This window comes from Colletotrichum truncatum (assembly GCF_014235925.2).
Source record: "Colletotrichum truncatum strain CMES1059 chromosome Unknown Contig_0007, whole genome shotgun sequence".
In the NCBI taxonomy this organism is placed as follows: Eukaryota; Fungi; Ascomycota; class Sordariomycetes; order Glomerellales; family Glomerellaceae; genus Colletotrichum; species Colletotrichum truncatum.
The window spans coordinates 2,931,840-2,951,819 of NW_027222404.1; the positions used below are offsets into that span (position 1 = coordinate 2,931,840).

Sequence of the window (19,980 nt, forward strand, 5' to 3'; positions counted from 1 at the left end):
TGCCGAATCACCTTAGTTCGGGATCCCAATTTTAGACAAACTTCAACGGCTTCGGACGGCACGCGGCGGCGATCCCAAGCCATGGCAATGGGGGCGCAACTGTTTGCGGTCGCCTGCTGGAATGTCTGCTGAGGAAGCATCCGCAGCATGACACCACATCTGCAGATGCAACCGGCCTTGATGAACGTTTGAATCAAACACCACCCTTGAGTTTATCCTTTTTTGGACCTTCTTCCCGGCTACTTTGATGTTTGTTTTCTCAGTTATGTCTTATCCGAGACGGGCAAACATGCAAACCCGCATGATAGCGGTGTTTCTGTTGGTTTGGTTAATATCTTGACTTTGGGCTTCAACAAGGCATTTGCACTAACAAATAAAGAAAGATAAATGGTAGATAAAAAGAATAAGAAAATACCAGCAAAAAAAAGATGAAACCCCACTACAGATCGCTTCTCCACTTTACCCCAATCGATAAGGTCACCACTACGGCAAAGGCCCGATTTTTACACAAAGAAAACCCTCTCATTGGCCACAGCTCAAACAGATCACGAGGTGGCGGCTACCTCGTTATTTGTCCAACTCGGCTGATGATTGGCCCATGTTTCCCGTGCCTCGGCCGATTGGGGAAGGAGCAAGTTGTCGTCTACTACTCTACTACGTACCTTTTGCACACTCTTTTTTTCTGGTGGCCGCCACGATCCCAAATGTGCCATCTCAATGCCGAAGATACATTACCTTTCCTGCAGCTAGACTTCTACGACTGTAGCACGCAGATTGGATTGCTGACACCGACATGGGGATGCGATACAATAGTCTTCCCCTCCGTCATTGGTCTGTTCGGTTGACTGATCCGATGGCGCAGACACGGGTAGTAGAGACAGCCAGGACCAGGACAGCGTAGGGGGAAGTCGAGACACACGACATGCGGCTGACTCTCTTTTTTTGCCCTGCGACAGTGGCGCAAATCTCGATACGAATAGAATCTGTCATCTCTATCCCTCGGGAAGATACTTACAACATTTCCTTACAAAAGGGCCAAATGTGGCTTATTCAGCTAGGATCTTTCTAAACCTGCAACTTTGGCCTCGTGCCTGTCATGCCTCTCACCTCCGACATGTCTGATTCGACCACCACCAGGGAGTCATCCGTTCAGTGGCCAACAACCTGAGAATCAGAGTGGCTGCTCAATCCCTGCTTCTTCCTCCCCCGTGCGGAGAAATAAAAATGGCGCCCAAAGCCAAGATAGACAAGCGTCCGCCCTAGAGACGCTAGCTGGCGGGGGGGGGGGGGGGGGATGGTTGGCATGTAACGTTTCCCTGAACTAAAAAAACCCTCCTGCAAGAAGAATGGAAGCAGAAGCAGAAGCCGGCACACTTTGGCCATGTTCGCTGTTATCTTTGTTGGTCTGTCGCCTTTGCAGAACTGCGTTATCAAAGATTTGAAAGGTCCAGCCTCGAGAGCATGTCCAGTGCGACGATACCGACCAAGGTGCTAAGGTAGGCCATTGTTTCTCGCAGTGGGCGGCCCGTTGCATTGTTCACCTCGTGGGTTCGTTACACAGATAAGTTCGTTTGCGCCGCGGCCTCTACCTCTTTCATCGATAGGACTGCGGAGGTCGTACTAAGGTAGGTAGATTCGAGGGTCCAGACCTCGAAACCCTCTTGCGAAAGTCCCTTGGGAAAGTCACTGGGGCGGTCCCGATTATCACTGCACGGCATCTATCCCCGGAATCCTCAAATAACCCACATTCAAACCTAAAGGCACCCGAAGTACATCCAACCGCTCTCTCGTAAGCTTCTCAGGCACTGATTTCCGTATATTGAATGAACACAAAAGCGCCGCTGTCACTATTGTAGCCACATGGTCTGCATCCTCGTATCTTGCATCTCAATCCCTCCTAGATGAATCGTCTGCTGGGATCTCACCGTAACCTGCCTTACCCCACAGTACCACGACCATCAAAGGTTACATTTCCCTAATCGTGGCGTCCCCAGGACAACCAACTTCTCGGGCCGCCCAGTATACTACGATTCTTCATTTCCCAGTCCGTGGTGCTGGGTCTTTGTGTCCAGAGATTGACGTGTCGCCGAGATATCTCTTCAATAGGGAGCCATCGCCGGTTAGAGGTACACGCAACGTACCGTCGTATCAACGTCGGTTAGGCTTTTGTCGAGGATGTGGCTGGCAACCATGTGCCATGCCAGTAGAGTACAGTCCCGACCGTGTTAATCAAGGCAATGTGATCCCTGACCGCGCAAGGTTACCAATGAAGCGGGCCCGGTGTCTTGGAGGCATGCTCGATCCTGCGGGATAATGTAGACACCGATGCCACATGTAGAGCACTTCCCGATCCCATCCCGTGTCCGGTTGATCGACACTCGGGCCCGGCGTGTCCTCCGAGCCTTGACCACCACGGATGCAGTACTTTTGAAACCCAGCGCGACAGTTTAATGTCAAACATTGACTTGGTTCCAGTCAGCTCCCAACTCACAGTTGAAAGAATGGTATTTCTTCCTCACGACCAGAGCCAAGCTCCATCCGCAATGAAAAAATGAAAAAAGGCCTGTCAGACGTCCATCGACACCCACCCCGTCCGCGCGCCCGAAGGCAAGACCGCAAACGGGGACGAGATCATCACCGCTCTCTATACAGCCAATCACGAGGAAAGGCCGCCTTCTTCGCAGAAGGGACGAGAGCAACCAAGAGTTCTTCACTCTAGGGCGTCGAGGATATAACTCATCAACCAGGGTGGGATCTGTGGCTCCTTTAGGGAACCAAGAGAGGGTCGAATACTATAGAAATGATTCTCTGAAGTATTGTCGACATGAAGAAAAAAAGAGAAAAGAAAATCCTAAGATGCGCGGTGGGAGGTCGCTCTTTTATAGACGATATTCTGCTCCTGGGAGTGGATACGTCCGAGTAGTTTGGGCGGCGACGGTCGTGAAAATTTCGTCGGCAGGGATGCCGGACGGTGACCGAGTCCACATTGTCAGTGTTTTTAGTTTGGATGCCTTAAAGCACGGGCGAATGTATCCGTAATGGAATAATGGGTAAGGATGATGATAAAATTTTTCTTCATGTTCTTGAACGGATATGATTGTTGGGCCGTGCAGTGTTGGCATTGCAGATTTATACAGAGTGCTGTGCATCTTGATGCATCGACACATAGGCGATCCTACGATGGCAAAAGCAACATCATACGGATACAGCCCTGTATAAAAATACTTGCCATCGCCACTAGCCCGGCCGGTAACAGTCATTTCAACAACTTGAATTCTTTACTTTTGCTTCCAGGGTCTCCTGACGGCTGCTGGCATTAGGAGTTTATCATGTGTCTCCCTCAATTTGCTTGTTTCCCGACCAAACTCCCTGACCCTGAAACCTTTCCCACCAAACGGAGGTCTGAAGTGCCTGTCTTGTATCCCATGGCTAGTTTCTCCGACTAGCAGTCGTAACGGCTCCTAATTTGATGGAAAAAAACACATCACTAACCTTTCACACCTTAATCCAAACTGTCAATTCCCTTCTATCAACTGCCTTTCGGCAACAAGTAGGTACGCAACATATGTGGGATACTCCAATCATACACAAGGATTTTGGCTTTGTTCGAATGATGAGCATTATTTGGGTCATATTTGAAGAAACATAGCCAAATGGATCGGTTGTTGCCTGTTTCCATTTGGTAATCGATGCGATACCTGCTCGTAGTACACCGATGCACTCGTCGGATGCGGGCACGTGCTATTGAGGTCGCACCCTATGTGCCTGTTCGACAACTTGGGACATTGTCCACGTTGAAACCGCTTTTTTGTGGCCACGGCATTTTGGGACTCGAGATTGGCCTTGACGTTGCCACCATAAGGCTCTAGTCCTGTCGTTGTTTGTCACCCATAGGTTTGTCTGATAGGACGGGCTTGAGGAGCAAGCAGAAATGACCCATCGTGTCCACCAGCTGGGTTATGGGCTAACAAGCAGATTTGACGGGCGTGTTAGAGCGTCCTTCGTTAGACAATCGAGTGGGTGTTATAGCTGTACTCGCGCGACAGCGCGACGATTTACATGGGCCACAGGCCACCCGGCTGAGTTGAGAGTTGATAGTCTGCTGATGTTGGCCCCCGAGTACGAGAGCCGGCACAAACCCGTCGTCCATGAGAAAATGCTTAGTCGTGATTGTTTGGACTGCGAATATTCGTAGTACCTGGTTTATCACTTGCCTCTCATTAGAAGCCACAAACTCGAGGACGGTTATCGGCTTAGAGACACTGCAAATAGGTCATATTCCGGGCTTGACCTAGAAATGATGCTGTTTGTGATCAAGGGGTATAGGCCAGCTTGTGTAGACGGATGCAAAGCTTCGCCGGCGCTGAGACCGATAAGAATGCGTGCTCCTCATGAAATGATACGCCTGGTTGAAGGAACGCCAGACCTACGCCACCAGTTTCTCACCGCTGACACGTGTTTTACCTTGCTAGCAAACTACTTTATAATCCATTGCAGTGTCCAGTAGACTCTGAATTTAAGCTCTTATAGAGGAGTCTCTCTCGAGGTTTTAAGGTGTCAGGGCCATCCCAATGAACGCTTTTGAGAACCTCGAGCAAGATAGTAGAGGAAGAATTGGGAGCGGGGAAGTTTATGGTAATAGTGAACCGGCAATCTGAACAGCGTTCGAGTCAATTATAGCACAGTAGAGGAAATTGGTCGGATATTTGATAGCTGCTTAAAGCTTGCGTGTCCACCAACGCCGGCGTGGCTTAGTGAAAGAAAGACTATAGTGATGTGGCGTGATTTGCTATCGGGACGAGACCTCATAATAGCCTTAATGACATCCCTTTTAGGCAATTATACCAAATCGAGCAACTATCTGATCAAACAGTCAAACGAAGAGGGCTAGTCAATTTGTCTTAATTGACTCAAGTGCTGGTTTTGACTGAAAGGCACACTAAATATCTTGTCGCCAGCTGAGAACACCTTGTTGCGAACTTCTTGGGTACCTGCTGCCTAATTGCAGTTCATGAGCTACTTGGAAGCTGCTTTCGGTGAGGCTTGCAGTTGGCAATCATTTCCATCTTCAATAACCATAAGGTATTTAAGTTGGCTTTTGGTAGCCCCGCCGTCAATCAGGTTTCTACGCCGCAAGGGCTGCAGCATGACCAGCTTTGAGGTCGTATACCGAGATCTATCTCCGAGTCAGGAGTGTATGCCTGCTTGGCAGCTTTACAATAACCAATGACTGCGCCATTCGCATCAACAACCGCTACGTATTCAGAACTTCAGCCCCGTGCCCGGGTTTTTCTACTTTCCTCCCTCTCCACCCTCGGCTGAGAGTTGGCGGAAATCTCAGGGCAATATCAGCCCTGAAGAGGAAACCACTGGTGGAAAAGGCGCACGACAAATAGCTCAACGTGGGGAATGGCATGATTGTCTTGTTGCGCGTGAATACGATGCAGATACGACTTGTCGTCTGCTGAAGCCGTGTTCGGCCATCCTACATACGTGCTACTTTCTCAATTCCTATGGCCGGAATTTGCAATCAGGCAAATCAGATGAAATTATCTAGGGTCTCTTACTGGTAGCTCGGGTTGAAGTACGTCCATCTATGCCTATGCGTCTTTAGAGATCTATTCTGCATGGCATAGAGCTGGACTCAACGAGTAGACGGCGTAGGAAGTATGAATGAAGACACTACAACATGTCCAAGTGTTAGCGACAAACTCAAGTCTCCCCTCTTATAGATAAGAGTAAGTCTAACCATACACTATAGCTCATCAATAGCTCAAAGATGTCGCATAAGATGTCCTTGATACGAGAATGGAAAGGCATAAGGATACGGAGCGAGTAGAGTATGGCCTCGTCAGCAGGATAAGGGTAGGAGGGGTGGCAGGCGGGGGTGGGGTCATGTATTGGTCTACCTAGAACAAGTCCTTGGCAATGGTAACGTACTTCTGGCCAACCTATAAAATAATGCCAGCCAGTCGCTGTTCCCATTTCCTAATCCCATCTCCTTAACAACCCAAGAGCGATATCACAGTCACCACAAGTTCGCCATCATGACCGATCACCCTGAGACCCAAGCGTCCAACACTGGACAAGAAGACAGCAATAAAGCCACTTCAACCGCCAGTCACCCTACCACTAAAGAGGAATACCTGAGCAAATTCCAACAGGCAACCGACGATTTTATCGCAAAAAACCCTGAACTTGCTTCCAGCCCCGCCTTTACTCCCTCCACCTACATTCCTGGCATTGAATTCATAGTTGACTGCCAGGAGTATCTCGACGCCAAAGGCAATGAGCGCTTTACCGCAGCCATGCGCCGGTACACAGGCCATGACGGGTTGCCTCCCCCGGCAGATGGATCTAGCGTCTTTGATGAGGTTCGGGCCGAGTGTCGGACTCTGCTCGAGGGCCGAGCAGACTTGCAGGCGCGGTGGGATGAGGTTTTTGGGGATCGGGAGGTGTGGCGGAAGCTCCACGACGCTGTAAAGCAGGGGAAGGGGGGAGAGGATGCTAAGGTTGGTGCTTCAGAGTAGAATAGGAGATAATAGTGAAGCAGTTTAGCTGAGGAATGGTACGAATTGGATGTCATGGTTACCCAGCATCTTGATTACTTGGTGGTACAATACCGCTGCTCAGACAAGGTTCTTCTCTTTAACCCAAGTGCACTTCATGCAGGTCGATAATGTCAACCTTACGTTGATTACGAGATAGATACGGGTATGCCTACATACCTGATTGTATGTGAAGTCAGAATCCCAATTACCGGGAGCATGTCTTGAGTACGGTTCGAGTTGTCAACGCCTACCTGGATGTATCCATATTGCTGGGATTATAGGGCAATATCAGGTGGAGCATAGCTAATTATACTGCGAATACCGAAAGTAGAGTTCTGTTATGATTCTTTCTGAAGCCTAGCTGTTCAAGTGCCCCCTTTTGACGCTCATTAGGACCGCCATCGTTCTATTCAGAACCCCGCAACATTAGAGCTGGGATGACCCCTACTTCACTCCACATTCTGACTTTGACGACATTAACCAGCATTAAGGAACCCTGCTGGCTTTATCCGGGTTAAAGACGTCAAAGATGACTAGTCGTAAAGGTCATCAATATCATAGAATGGGATTGTCATGCTTGTCTCTTTGCGATAGCAAAATCGGCAAAACTAGCTGGCCGTTTTACCTGGAGACGATGTAATGATAAGGGAATCCGAGCGCCTGCCCCGCAAATCATCGAATTGAAACGGCTTCTCGGCCTTCCGCTTCGCGTTTTTGCCGCGCCGAACATCCGGTTCGCGTTACACTTCGGGGCGAAGTGACAATGTAACTCTCTCACTCTGTCCGATTGGAATAACCGCTTCGTCCGGTCTCTCGAATAGCCAGAAAGGGCACCGCGCCAGCGCTCAGCAAACCTACCCAGTTGATGGTCGGCTCACTAATTTGCGCCGTCGCCGATGGCCAGGATTTCAGCTGGTGAACCTCAAGGCTTGCTCGAACTGTCACATATCCTCTATTACATATAAAGGGTTTGCCACATGAAACTTGCACTTCCGATGATTTGAATTTTTGCCTCATCAAACGAAAACTCCCAACCGAGTCCACTTACTCCCACTCATCACAACTGAGTTCCATTTCACCCATGGCCATGCACTCGCCGGCGATGTCTCTACCAGCAGATGTCCTAATCCGCGCAAGGGCAGTAGAAACACTATACAGCGGCATTCCAACACAGAAAGCTATTGCAATCAGAAATGGCCGAATCATGGCAGTCTCGGAGGATGCCAACCAATTGGACTACCTCATCGGGGACAAGACCATTATTATAAACAAGCCCGAGTCAACGGTCCTGCCTGCCTTCAATGATACACATACTCACTTGATTTTTGCTGGCTTAAGTCAGTTCGACGTCCCCGTGCATGACGTTCGCGATCTTGGCGAACTTCTAGGCCGCCTGAAGCACCGGGCGGCCGTTTCCTCGGAAGGTGAATGGATATGTACAGCAACAGACTGGCAGGAGTTCAACTTGAAGGAAAAGCGGCTTCCAACGCTCAAAGAGCTCGACACAATTTCAACCAAGCATCCAATCATGGTCCGACGAGGTGGCCATAACGTAGTGGTCAACTCCGTAATTATTGACATGATTGGGGTCACAGCGGACACACCATCGCCCCCAGGTGGTCTTATCGGAAAAGAAAAGGATGGATCCCTCAATGGACTGTTTCAGGACTCAGCTCTGGTGCTCATGGAGAGCGTCAAACCATCCCCAAACCTTGAAGAACGCATTGCCGGCCTCGAACATGCATCGGCATCGTATGCAGCTACAGGGACAGGCTGTGTCCGCGACTGCTTTGTTTCCCTCGCCGACCTCAGAGTATTGAAGGCGGCCTATGATGCCGGGAGACTGAATGTACGCGTACGAGCATTGGTTCCTACACTCGGTTGCACCACGGCGGCCCAAGTGGAAGAACTTCTTGAGAAGATGGAACAGTGGAGATGTCTCCAGAACGAGCAATGGCTTTCCGTCTGGGGCGTTAAGTTCTTGGTCGACGGTGGCATTGAGGCCGCAGCTACCAAAGACCCATATGTTGTGGTGCCTCCTGGGCAAGAGTGCTGTCTACCCTCTGGGTACCATGGTATCACGCTTTGGGAGACAAGCAACCTTGTTGAAGCAATGAGCGTGGTTATAACACGAGCTTGGAAGATTGGCACACACGCTTATGGGGACAAGGCTATCTCACAAGTTCTAGACGTCTACGAAATACTTCTGCAACGGTTTCCCTTTCTTCAAATTGGATCTTTGGTTCTTGAGCACGGAGGCTTAGCGTCTGAACAACAGCAACAATGTTACGACCCGTTAGATACACCTAACAGGACCCACTCGGTTGGGCGGTTATGACAGGACTTTGTATGCAGGGCCACGGGAACAAAAGGTAACCTCTCGGAACGGAAGAACTATAGAACGGAACAAGTCACGTGATGAATCATTCTAGGTCAGAATGATCCAAGAAGAGTTGGGGGCCAACGGATCATGTTCGATCAATATGATCTCCAACGACTACAGACAATACGTGTAGATAGACTCCTATATAGACCAGGACTTGAGTACCTGCTCAAGCCCTCTAGATAGTTCTTCAGCAATCAACTTGTGATTCATCCTCGAATGACTTTCAGCTTACCTCTCAGTATTGTGAATACTAAGAACCTCGTTACCATAGTGTAAGACTGATCACCTTACCCTAACCCTACGATCTACCAGAACGACCTCTACGAACCAGTGTTAGTCTCTTACTGCACCTTCTGTTAGCAGAACCCTACTGTCAGATAGCTGGCCGTAACAAACAACGTGCTGCAGACCTCGGCATAGCTGTCACTATTCAACAACCTCTTCATCATGATACAGCGGGTATTCAAGAAGTGTATTGGGGGGCTGAAAGAGTAGCTCGTACATTCCCTGCGCGACAATGGTTAGCCAAGGGAGCTCTTGTTACTGGTGGATCTGATTATCCGGTTGGAAAGTACGCTGCCATGCGCTCAGTTTGGGGGATGGTGACGCGTCAAACCGTTGTTGGTGTTCGAGGCCCTGAGCACGCTATAACGGTGGCTGAGGCTATTTCTTTGCATACAACAAAGGCGGTTGAGCTACTGCACGAAAAGGAAACCCGCGGGTACCTTCTTCCTGGGTTCATGGCAGACATGACTATTTGGGATCTTGACCCACTAGGCGTATCTGATCCATCCAGTCTGAAGGACTTGACGCCGAGTTACACTATAGTAGGGGGAAGAATTATCTATAGTTCATAGATTTCAAGATCATTGACGCCGGAGGCTTTACCATGACAAACACCTTGTCTGTATCGTTGTTGAACATGTGATTGTGTCTTTTGAACGCCTCACTATTCAAACTCGGCACTCATTCGTTAACTTCAGTTCCTCACTTACTGACTTCTGCCATCGAACTCGCTCTAATTTTCTCATTGCCCCAACTACCAAAGAAAGAGAAAAAAAAAAAAAAGGAAAAAAAAAAGGAAAAAAAAAAAAAAAGACAAATCTAAAACATATAACACCAGGTATTGGTTGGTCGTCACTGACCTAACTAGTTTGGTTTGTGTTAACTGGGAGGTCCGATGCCGTTTGGAGTTCAGTAAAACGTTCGATTACAACACTGTAGTGGCCAACATTGAACCAAGGAATGATTTTCTATCATGACACATCGGAACAATATATCCATATGAATCGCCGTTTGCGAAATGGGATTGTAGCTCAGAATGCGACGGATCCGGCTTAGTGGTTTTAGCGCCAGCCACGTCTCTAGCCGCAGGTCGCAATTGTTCTAGGTCTGATAGCAATCCGCTCCTACTTCATGTGATTTCTTGCCATGAGGTCTTCGGAGAAGGCCTCCGTTGTTTTCTATTGGACATTCCCAAGGCGCAAAAATGACAGAGTTGAGGGACCAAAAGCTTAGCCTGTCAATCTTGACAAATGCGGAAATATCGCCCCAACAGAAAGTTAACGTCGCACACCCACTTCTCGCACACCCCCACATTTCGCACACCCATAAATTGGGTCATCATGAGGTATTCATCAACTTCATAACTATAAGTCTGATTCGTCTCCTGCAACTGTGATACTATCGCCAGTTTTAATAGGTAATTCAGGCTCGCTAGATTCATCTGAGCTATCCTCAATTTCGCCAGCCTCAATTTGGGCTTTGTGAATTGCCTCAATGTTGGCAAACTTCGAATTTGGGCTCATTTGGACCTTACGCCGCTTCCGTACCATTCCAGCCTCAACTTCTGCTTCCAACATTGCAATCTTCTTCTCTGCTGTAGCCAATTGATAGTCCTTTTCATCAAATCCCTTTTGAACCTTTCGAAACAACAGTCGCTGCGTTTGCTGATCTTTATCCAACTTGCTGAATAAGCTAAGTTGATCATATAGATCAACTGTCTTCTTGGGCGTTGACCAGGCTACTATGGATGTAGCAGATGCCCAGTTTTCGTCTTTTCCACCATCAGAGGCCCTCATAGGCGTAGAATAGCCTGGCTTTGAGGGCTTGGAAGCATTCTCAAGCAGTAGAGGGCTCATGAGCGGTCGAGCTATCGAAATGGGCCATAGTCCTGTTGCTTTCCAGCCGCTTCTGATATTCTTGCTTGAAAATGCCATCTGGCGTGCTTTTCCATAGCAGGTAAGAAAGTTCCGTTTGCCTACAACTGTAGAATCGTTGTGTTGAATGAGGTATCCAAGCTCTTTTCGATAGGTCGCCTTGAGAGGCCCAAAGACTGCTTGGTCTAGAGGTTGGAGAACGTGGGATGTATGTGGCGGTAGGAAAAGGAGATATATCTTGTGTTTATAACAGAGATACATAAATTCTGTTGTTTCATGACTGCCATGACCGTCTAGGATCAATAGTCTCTGCTCAGAGGGATGATCAGGCTTAGTCAGAGGGATAAAGATGTTCTCAAGCCATTCCACAGCTGTAGAGTCTGAAGTCCAGCCATTCTCAGTTGCTGTGAACTTCCAACCACTGTAAATATCACGTTTATGGATATCAAGAGGAAACCATTGTTGTTGAACCGATTTCCCTCGATAAATAACAAGTGGAGGAAGCGCCTGACCAGTTGCAGAGACACACTCAAGCATAGTTGTCCAAGCCCGAGACCCAGGCTGTTTTTTTCGCATTGATGAGCTTTCTGATGATCCCAGTACTAAGCCATTTGATCCTCTGCCTTCTAGGATACCAGTTTCATCCATGTTATAGCGATGATGTGGTTTGATCGCCTTGATCTCTGGAAGGGCGAGTTGTTGAAACCATTGCCTGATTACATTAGTTGAGGCCCCATTGACACGCTTAGAATCGATGGCTCTAGCTCTATGAACCTTGATTGATGGATTTCTCTTAATAAAGAACTGAATCCAGTTTCTCCCAAGTGGCTGGGTAGTGCCTCTGATGTCTAGGATTCGCTGGGCAAATTCCTTGAGTTGTTGATGTGTTGGCGGCAGCCCTAACGCCGCCTGGATACGCACCCATTCAGCTAAGTGACTTTCCTGTGCTGGAGATAGCTTCTGGAAGCTAGAGAAAGCTACATTTCTTGCCTGTGAACCCTTTAATCGAGACTGGAGGGTTGATGGTGGAATTCCAGCATCATGAGCTGCCTTTCGGACACTCTGCCCACTTGCAACTGCATTGAGAGCTTGATTGACTTCTGTTTCCGTATACTGGCCCATTAAGCGTATAAGAGTAACTATTCAAAGAATTATAATAATCGCTGTAAAAGTGGTGAAGATATTAAAGAATGTTGAAGAGGGTAAAATTCTACATGAGCGATTTATGGGTGTGCGAAATGTGGGGGTGTGCGAGAAGTGGGTGTGCGACGTTAACTTACATTTGGGGTTCTGCAGGAACCCCACGCCTCTCTTGTTATCTGCGATGACATGGGTTGAATCGACTGAGACGGACCTTCATCGGTAATCTGAACAAACAGATGATGGTATAATTCTGCTTTTGGTTCATCATTTTCTTTTTCTGTATCCGGTATCCTGTATTATACTTTTGCTAGCCCACGTCCTCCTTTGGCAATGCGGCAAGCAACCAAGAACGAAGTTCCTAGAAACAGGCAGACACCCCCGAACACGAATGCGAATGTATACCGTCCTCCGCCGGCCTTGATCAAAGAGCCAGCGATTGGAGGGCCTGTCAGGTTGGCGAAACTGATAATCGAATAGACCATTCCCATCCTTGTCCCCGCTTTCTGTAGGTCGGTTGTTAACGACGACAGTGCGGCTGGGAAGAGACCTTGAACTGTAGCGCCGAATATTCCTGTATAGTAGAACGACTATAAGTAAAGGAAACAACAACAACAGATAGTGCTTAGGCTGCTAAAGACACAACTATTACATACCATATAGGACAGCCCAGACGTACAGTGCAGGCGCTGTTTTAATTGCATTCCAGCAAAATAGAAGGATAGTGCAGACTGCAGCAGCCGGCGTGACGACGTTGAGGGGGCCAAGGAACAGATCCGCGAGAAATCCGGGTATCACACGGCCAATGGCTCCCACACCATTCATTATCATGAGTATATCGATCGAACTATCGTAGGAAAAGGACAAGATGTCGCGACTGAACGGGCCGATGCTGTTGCGTGTTAGTAACTCCAAGTCTCCAAACACGACGATTGCGGGATGCGGCTTACTAGTAAAAGGCGAAGTAGACACCCCAAAAGTTCTTAAACATGTTAGTAACAGTTACTGTTCGAAGACCAGGCACACTTACAAAGAACATGCCAATAGTGAAGAGCAAATATGGCCGTTCTTTGAATGCAGAGAGCTCAATAAGCGAGCCTGCTCGTCTCGGTCTTACCCTCGCCCTCATAAAGACGTTGGCGACGGCCAATGTGAGGAGCTGGACCAGCGCCATCACACGCATAGTCCAACCGAACCCAATCTGGGGTAGGAGCTGGCGCGCCATGACGGGGAAAACCATGCCTCCGGTAGCTGAGCCGCTGATGGCGATCCCAATGGCCAAGTTGCGTCGCCGCTTGAAGTACGTTGACAAAACAGCCATGGCAGGGCAGAACAGTCCTCCCATGCCAAGACCAATGCAAACTCCCTGAGAGAGGAAGAGCTGCCAGTACTCTGTTGCGAAGGAAGCCATTAGACTTCCAACCACCACCATCGTGGACCCACTGGCCAAGACGACACGAAAGTAGCCGGCGTCCGTGAGGCGGCCGGTGAGAACGCCCACGACAAAGAGGAAGAAGACTTGCATGGAACCAATCCAGCTTATGTCGGACGCGGGCCGGGAGAGGTAGCTTCGGTAGAAAGTCTGGAATATGCCGAAGGAGTTGATGGTGCCCCAAGTATTCATGACGACAAGGTGAGCCGCCATGGCTTGTATCCACGCCTGCCAGCCTCCATCCGGAGGGGGGCCGTCAATATCGTTTACCATCTTGACATCGCATGCGGAGATGTCCTTGATAGTTCCGCTTCGTTCTACATCTTCGTCCGAGGAATAGAACATTGTGGACGCGGAAGGGGATGGACGGGGGTTGGCGGTGTTGTATTCCTTGTCACATTCACTGGGGCGGAGCCCGGAATGTGAGATTTCGATGCCCTTCATGGTGAATTAAACAACTCCCTGACCAAGACGAGTTCTGAGATTGACGTGGGAAAGCGCAAGCTACTTAGTTACTGAAAGTGAAGAACTTTCATCTTTATATCTTATCCTATTGGGGCTACCATTTCCCAGATATCGCCAGAAGAAAAGGGCTTTGTCTAAAGACTAACATTCATGGCCCCGTTTTGCCATTATCGTGAGACTCAGAGCCTTTTTGCCGCTGCAAACCGAAGCGCTTGACCCAATTATCAAAGAACATTTCGAGAAGCCCAAGCAGAATGTTTTCAAAGGGCTCCATAGTCGTTGCCAAGGCACTCGACTTTCCCGGATTGGTGTTTTACATGGGATGTTTCCCGGCCAAGTTTTCCGGCCATCGGCGAACTTTTCCGCGGGCAAGATAGGAACAGGCACATGTAGCACAAATTCACCAGCTTAGGCCACCAGAATATTGCTATTGAAACTTTCCGGCGGGAAACTGATCTATCGTAGTTCCTGCGGTGGATTCTGTTCTGCGGTTTTCATCGGCCTTGTGTTGAAGCCCTTGATTTGGTTCGATCCCTAGCACAACAGGGAACCTGGGCTGGATCTTGTCTGTAGCTCCTATTTCCGGCATGTGTTAAACCCGAATGACCCGAGGGTATATATAAAAAGGGATGGTTCACAATACAAATTATCGCACCCCCCTTGAAGATGTGTATCACTGCTGTCCAGGAGCTGCAGGAACAAAAGACATCAATCGCAACCGACGTCGATTGACGACAACTCATGGGCCAGTCTAACAATACATTCCGTTCCCTATCTTTGTGTAAGCTGGTTTGGATCTACCCTTTGTTTAGGTGTGAAACTGGGCCATGAAAGAATAAAAGAGGCTCTGTCGGATGGCAGTGAGTTCCAACCCCAGCATAAGCCACTTTACGGCCATGCCTCTGAACCATGATAATCAGGTCTCACCCATGAAATGCCCTTCACTGGAGCAATAGTGTTGAGTGGGCCGACAAGTTGTCCGTGTCGGCTATTTCGTATCCTTTATGGAAAAGCCTGTGCTTAAACATCCCCCCCGGCCTCGGTCAAATCTGGAAGACACCGCAGTGCTCTAACACTGAATGCCAACTGTCAAATTTGACTATTGTTGAACACCGCTGGCTTGGCTACATCAGTGGGCTGTGTGCTGTGTTGAGTTTGAACATGTTATTCCTGCCCCTGGCAACCATTCATAATCTTACCATCGCCATGCATAAATGTCAGTTTTCTTTCGGGAAATCGGGTAATCGGTCCTATGCTGTGGGGTGCTGCGTACAAACTGTAACCGATTGTTCGCTCAGAATGCATCCCTGACGGCGACGCACTCATGAGAAGCAAGGTTAAGGGAAATGGAAGGCCTCGAGCCAATCTCAAACCCGGATATTCTCATTTCAATATGACTGCACCTCCGCTCTGCCACTTTCCTCTTATTCAAACACTGCCGGATTGGAGCAGAGTTGGCAGAAAGAAAATTTTCCCCTGTAGTATGCTCGGGTCAATGAGAAGCTTTTGATTAAGGCGACTGTTGACCGACTCGGGTCCTGTTTTCTTCAACCTCAGACCAAACCACCTGGAGTGTGGGACTTTGATTGCCGTGAGCCATACGCCACAAAGCTGCAAGAGTGCCACCTACGTAATTTGCTCTGCCCCTGGACGGCACTGTTGTGCTTGGTTGTACAAGAGTATGTGACGTGGTAACTTTCTTAAGGCAATGCATGTCGGCAAAGTATCCTTCACCGTTGACCTGGGTCAAAGAGAAGACCACATGGAGATACAGCACCATTGAGTGACTGAGACCGGCTTTTGTGGTTACCTGTCCAAGAGCTTCAGCATTAAGGCTCATTGCCTGTAACTCCCTGTTGTACGCTTCAACTTAAACAGGATAGTTTTGAACGCAACAAGCACCGTCGGGGTGGCGAGAAGCGCAGATACCACAATACCTACGACATGCGGGCTGTGTCATCCCTCTGAAAGGGCAAGCAGGCTTTTGCAAGCAAACAGTTTATCCACAAACCCACAATGTACAATACCGGCAAACTCTCTGTCTACTAATTGACGGAGTGAAGAAGAAGAATTTATGTCTCTTTGGCGGCCAATTTTGATATCGTTCACTAAGTGAGGTTGAGACGTAGCCACTGCTCCGCTGCATTGTATGTGCTGGCTCCACAGGCAATCGGAGTCAGAGATTTTGTACTGGGGTAAATGCTTAAGGTCTCGTGATAGCGGCCTAGATCACCGAATGCGAGATTACGACGTCTGCATGTCAGTAAGCAACGTGGTAAAGAATGTAAAATGGAATGAGCTGACCGCTTCGATTGCCCTGATTGGGGAAACCGCAGAAGTTGCGGTTTTATCTAAATGCGCTCTTGTAACCCGATGATACGGAGAACAAGCGCCAAACACTTCCGAGCTTCCACTGCAATCACTCACGGGCAGCTATTTCCCCCGTGTCCGTACCAGGAAAAGAGTTCCGCGTAAAGACATGGTCTATGCGAGGAACGAGGCTGAGCTCATAAATTACTGAGCTCATAAATTACCTGCCAAGAAACTAGGAACGGAAAGCCTGACCCCGTTGTTCCTGTGCACAACTCTCAACTGCAAAAGACCCTGTTCACAGAATCTCTTCACTGTGAAGACATTGTCCAAGGTAAATCATCAGAAGCATTTTTTAGTTGTTCGTTATTGGAGTTGAGGTCAGATTCGTCCTTAATCATCAATCGATGAGGCTTTTAGGCAGTGTACTAAATCCGGCCATTTTTAGCAAGCCTAACGAGCCCCCTAGTTATGGCGCCTAAAGTTCAAACGGGATGGAAATTTAAAGTTGCTCTACCGCAATGTTATGGTATGTTATCCACACTATTACCACAATTATTCTTACGCTGTTAGACTCTCTGGAGTTCCGATACAGCTGGTGGGTATGTTAGAACTCGCTCTAAAACCTAAATATGCGAGGAACGCCACTCAAATTAAAACCAGCACGTCCCCCAAAGATCCGCCCTGCAGATATATTATATGGAGTTTTGACTTTGGCTGAACTGACTCGATCATAGCCGTACTCTTTACCTACGTTTATTGTGGGGGGTATGCGAAACTTAAAGATAGAGCTGGATGGACCTGATGGGCGCCAAGGGGCAATGGAGTGATGCCTTATATAAGATTGCGTCTGTCTTCTTTCATGATCATTTCGAGAAGGCATACTTATTGTTCTTTACAGCTCTACTACCACAAATCAATACAACTCGCCCTGCACAGCTTACTTTTAAAATGTACGCCTTCAAGCTTCTCCCACTTCTTGCCGCCTTGGTTCTTGCCGAGAATCAGGGACAAGGCTGCAACCCTGACAAGTACACCATGGGCTGCTCCGGGCAGAACATTGTCAAGTGTTACACATGGGAAGGCAGATCTAAGCCAACCTGGAACTTTGTATGTCTCTCAACTGGGTGAACCTCGAGTGTAACTCAAAGCAAAGCTAACCACATTCAGGTCCAATCGTGTTCGGACAGCAACCAGAAATGCTGCAACGGTATTTGCACGTCTAATAAATGCAACTGAGCGTCTATTGAGCTCATGACTATGTAGAGAGCGCCAGCAAGATGCTTTCATCATTCATAAAAAGACAAGGCACTTGATAAGCTTGTAAGATAGAGCAGAGATGTGGTAGAGTCGATACCCCTGTGCAGAATGAACAGCCTGCTTTCTACCTATAGTACATACAACAGATATTAAACTACTTTCGAACTTCGAAAACAAAACTATTGCATGATGAGGTGAACAAGGGGCTTTCATGGCTCTAATCTAGGGTAATTGTGTGGCCAACAGGCCCCTTGGGAGTAAGTTTCTAGATGCTATGCCTGTAGCACCCAACAACTTCTCCGAAAGCTTTAAAGACCAAGGTAATTATTGATATAAATTACTCCCAAGTGATGCCAGCAATAGCCCAGATCCGAAAGTTGAACTTGAGCACCATACATGCCGACCACCATCACTTTGGCTTTAGCTAATAGTAGTTGGTGCTGGTATCTTTGGCCTATGACCCGGATTTTCATGAAACTAAACTTGCTATTGAAGAAAGCGAGGTTAGCTGAACCGCAATCAGTTTGGATTGAATGTCTCGGACGCTTTTGGTAATATGTTATAAATGGTGTTGAACCCGATGGGAAAAGTCAAGGAAAGATGAAGTACAAAACGAGCTATGATAGATAGGCGCATTTTAACAGAGGTTTATACTCTAATCACACTAGTCATTGTTAAAAGAGTGAGAATCTAGAAATATTAAATGGGACCGGACCCAAAGTCAATGAGCTCTAAAAAGGATCTGACGCCGGCGCTCTCGTGCCAGAACTACTCTACAGTATGCATTGAAGAGACCAATCCCCAAAAACTCCTGCAGATCTATCGCTTGTCGTACATGAATACATGGTTAGGTTTCAATTTTGATCTTATGATCATGAAAAACAATCCGTCAATTACCACGCAGTGTGACCGCCGTCGATAACGATGTTGCTGCCCGTCATGAAAGTGCTAGCGTTGCTCATCAAGAACAACCCAGCGCCCTTGAACTCGTTTGGCTCGGCAAGTCGTCCAAACATGTTGTGGCTCTCCCACTCCTCCTTCAAACCGGGCACTTCTCTAAAGTTCTGCTCGACCATCGGTGTGATGATATGACCGGGGCTGATGCAGTTGACTCGGATGCCGCCAGAGCCATCCTTCCTCATCGGGCTCCACTCCATGGCCAGGTTTCGGCCGAGCTGGATGACGGCAGCCTTTGAGGAGTTGTATGCGGGCGAAAGCAGACCATGGTTGGCGATAAGTCCCGACATACTGGCAATCAAGCAAATGCTACCATGGTTCTTGTACTTGAACATCTGTCGAGCGGCGGATTGTGCGGTCATAAATACACCCGTGTAGTTAACTGAGAACATCTTGTCGATGTCTTCAACAGTATAATCGAGGGCGGGCGTGATTTGTTGGATACCGGCAGCAGCTATTAAACCGTCCAGACCCTGGTTTTCTTCTGCAATGGCGGTGATTGTCTTGTCTAGTCCTTTGGCGTCGACGACGTCCGCCTGTCGGTAGTGCAGCGAACCACCAACTTCGGGAATGACACGCTTCATGGCTTCTCCATAATCTTCGTGGGGCGACTCTTGCCGATCCAGGCAATACACTGGAATATGTGAGTATATGTTTGTGTCATAGAGCATATTGATTTCAGATTGACTTACCCTTGCCACCTGCTTCCACAAGTGCTTCCGCCAGGCTCAAGCCAAGACCCTGCGCACCTCCAGTCACGATGAAAGTCCGGCCCTTCAAATTGAAGTCGGTAAAACGACTGCTGCCAAAGTTGGCATCTTTAGGGGGCTTGATTTCGGTAGCAGGGTTTTCCGTAGGTTTGGGGTTCATTGGTTTCGCGTTCCGCCGTTGCTGTGTGCTGTGGAATGGGCGGCAGGAAGCAGACATCTGAGGTATCCGGACAGCAGCTGGGGCCGAGAGAACATGAGACGGTGCCACCCTAGCGCGAAGAGCGCTGCGCAAGGCAGTTTTGGATGCTAAAGACATATTTTGTGCAAGTGATGAAAACTGAGAAGGTATCGTGAAATGTGATTGTTGGCAAGGTCGTGTATGAATTCAATTCAAGTGGTGGTGGTTGTGGTTGGTCAATTCATTCAGATCAATAAGGTTTGATCAATGCAGGGTCAATCTTTGTTTGAAGAGCATGTAGAGGAAGCTCTCTAAAATACTATGTCTGACCCCCAACAATTGAATGATTATTTATGGGTAAATTTACCACTACATGGGATTTAAACGATACTATGTCAACATGAACCATTTGCACGCGTTGTATTGACTTCT

The 19,980-nt window shown here is 48.2% G+C and overlaps 7 protein-coding genes across 7 annotated transcripts; 4 read left to right on the forward strand and 3 right to left on the reverse strand.

Annotated features, from left to right (window-relative positions):
* Nucleotides 1-2,551: 2,551 nt before the first annotated feature.
* Nucleotides 2,552-2,719, forward strand: CTRU02_211217 (uncharacterized protein; the record flags this gene model as incomplete). The annotated part of the gene is made up of 1 exon (XM_036720241.1): nucleotides 2,552-2,719. One exon carries the CDS (start codon nucleotides 2,552-2,554, stop codon nucleotides 2,717-2,719), a length of 168 nt encoding a protein of 55 aa, XP_036587984.1.
* Nucleotides 2,720-6,047: 3,328 nt separating this feature from the next.
* Nucleotides 6,048-6,530, forward strand: CTRU02_211218 (uncharacterized protein; the record flags this gene model as incomplete). Its single annotated transcript, XM_036720242.1, has 1 exon — nucleotides 6,048-6,530. The coding sequence occupies one exon, from the start codon at nucleotides 6,048-6,050 to the stop codon at nucleotides 6,528-6,530; it is 483 nt and encodes a 160-aa protein (XP_036587985.1).
* A 1,102-nt stretch (nucleotides 6,531-7,632) lies between these two features.
* CTRU02_211219 (amidohydrolase) lies at nucleotides 7,633-8,889 on the forward strand (the record flags this gene model as incomplete). The annotated part of the gene is made up of 1 exon (XM_036720243.1): nucleotides 7,633-8,889. One exon carries the CDS (start codon nucleotides 7,633-7,635, stop codon nucleotides 8,887-8,889), a length of 1,257 nt encoding a protein of 418 aa, XP_036587986.1.
* Nucleotides 8,890-9,518: 629 nt separating this feature from the next.
* Nucleotides 9,519-9,794, forward strand: CTRU02_211220 (uncharacterized protein; the record flags this gene model as incomplete). Its single annotated transcript, XM_036720244.1, has 1 exon — nucleotides 9,519-9,794. One exon carries the CDS (start codon nucleotides 9,519-9,521, stop codon nucleotides 9,792-9,794), a length of 276 nt encoding a protein of 91 aa, XP_036587987.1.
* Nucleotides 9,795-10,586: 792 nt separating this feature from the next.
* On the reverse strand, nucleotides 10,587-11,744 carry CTRU02_211221 (transposase; the record flags this gene model as incomplete). Its single annotated transcript, XM_036720245.2, has 1 exon — nucleotides 10,587-11,744. The coding sequence occupies one exon, from the start codon at nucleotides 11,742-11,744 to the stop codon at nucleotides 10,587-10,589; it is 1,158 nt and encodes a 385-aa protein (XP_036587988.2).
* Nucleotides 11,745-12,535: 791 nt separating this feature from the next.
* On the reverse strand, nucleotides 12,536-14,013 carry CTRU02_211222 (MFS monocarboxylate transporter; the record flags this gene model as incomplete). Its single annotated transcript, XM_070205590.1, has 3 exons — nucleotides 12,536-12,810; nucleotides 12,893-13,181; nucleotides 13,267-14,013. 3 exons carry the CDS (start codon nucleotides 14,011-14,013, stop codon nucleotides 12,536-12,538), a joined length of 1,311 nt encoding a protein of 436 aa, XP_070060833.1.
* A 4,583-nt stretch (nucleotides 14,014-18,596) lies between these two features.
* CTRU02_211223 (Sorbose reductase SOU1) lies at nucleotides 18,597-19,686 on the reverse strand (the record flags this gene model as incomplete). The annotated part of the gene is made up of 2 exons (XM_036720248.1): nucleotides 18,597-19,294; nucleotides 19,353-19,686. 2 exons carry the CDS (start codon nucleotides 19,684-19,686, stop codon nucleotides 18,597-18,599), a joined length of 1,032 nt encoding a protein of 343 aa, XP_036587991.1.
* Nucleotides 19,687-19,980: the final 294 nt, after the last annotated feature.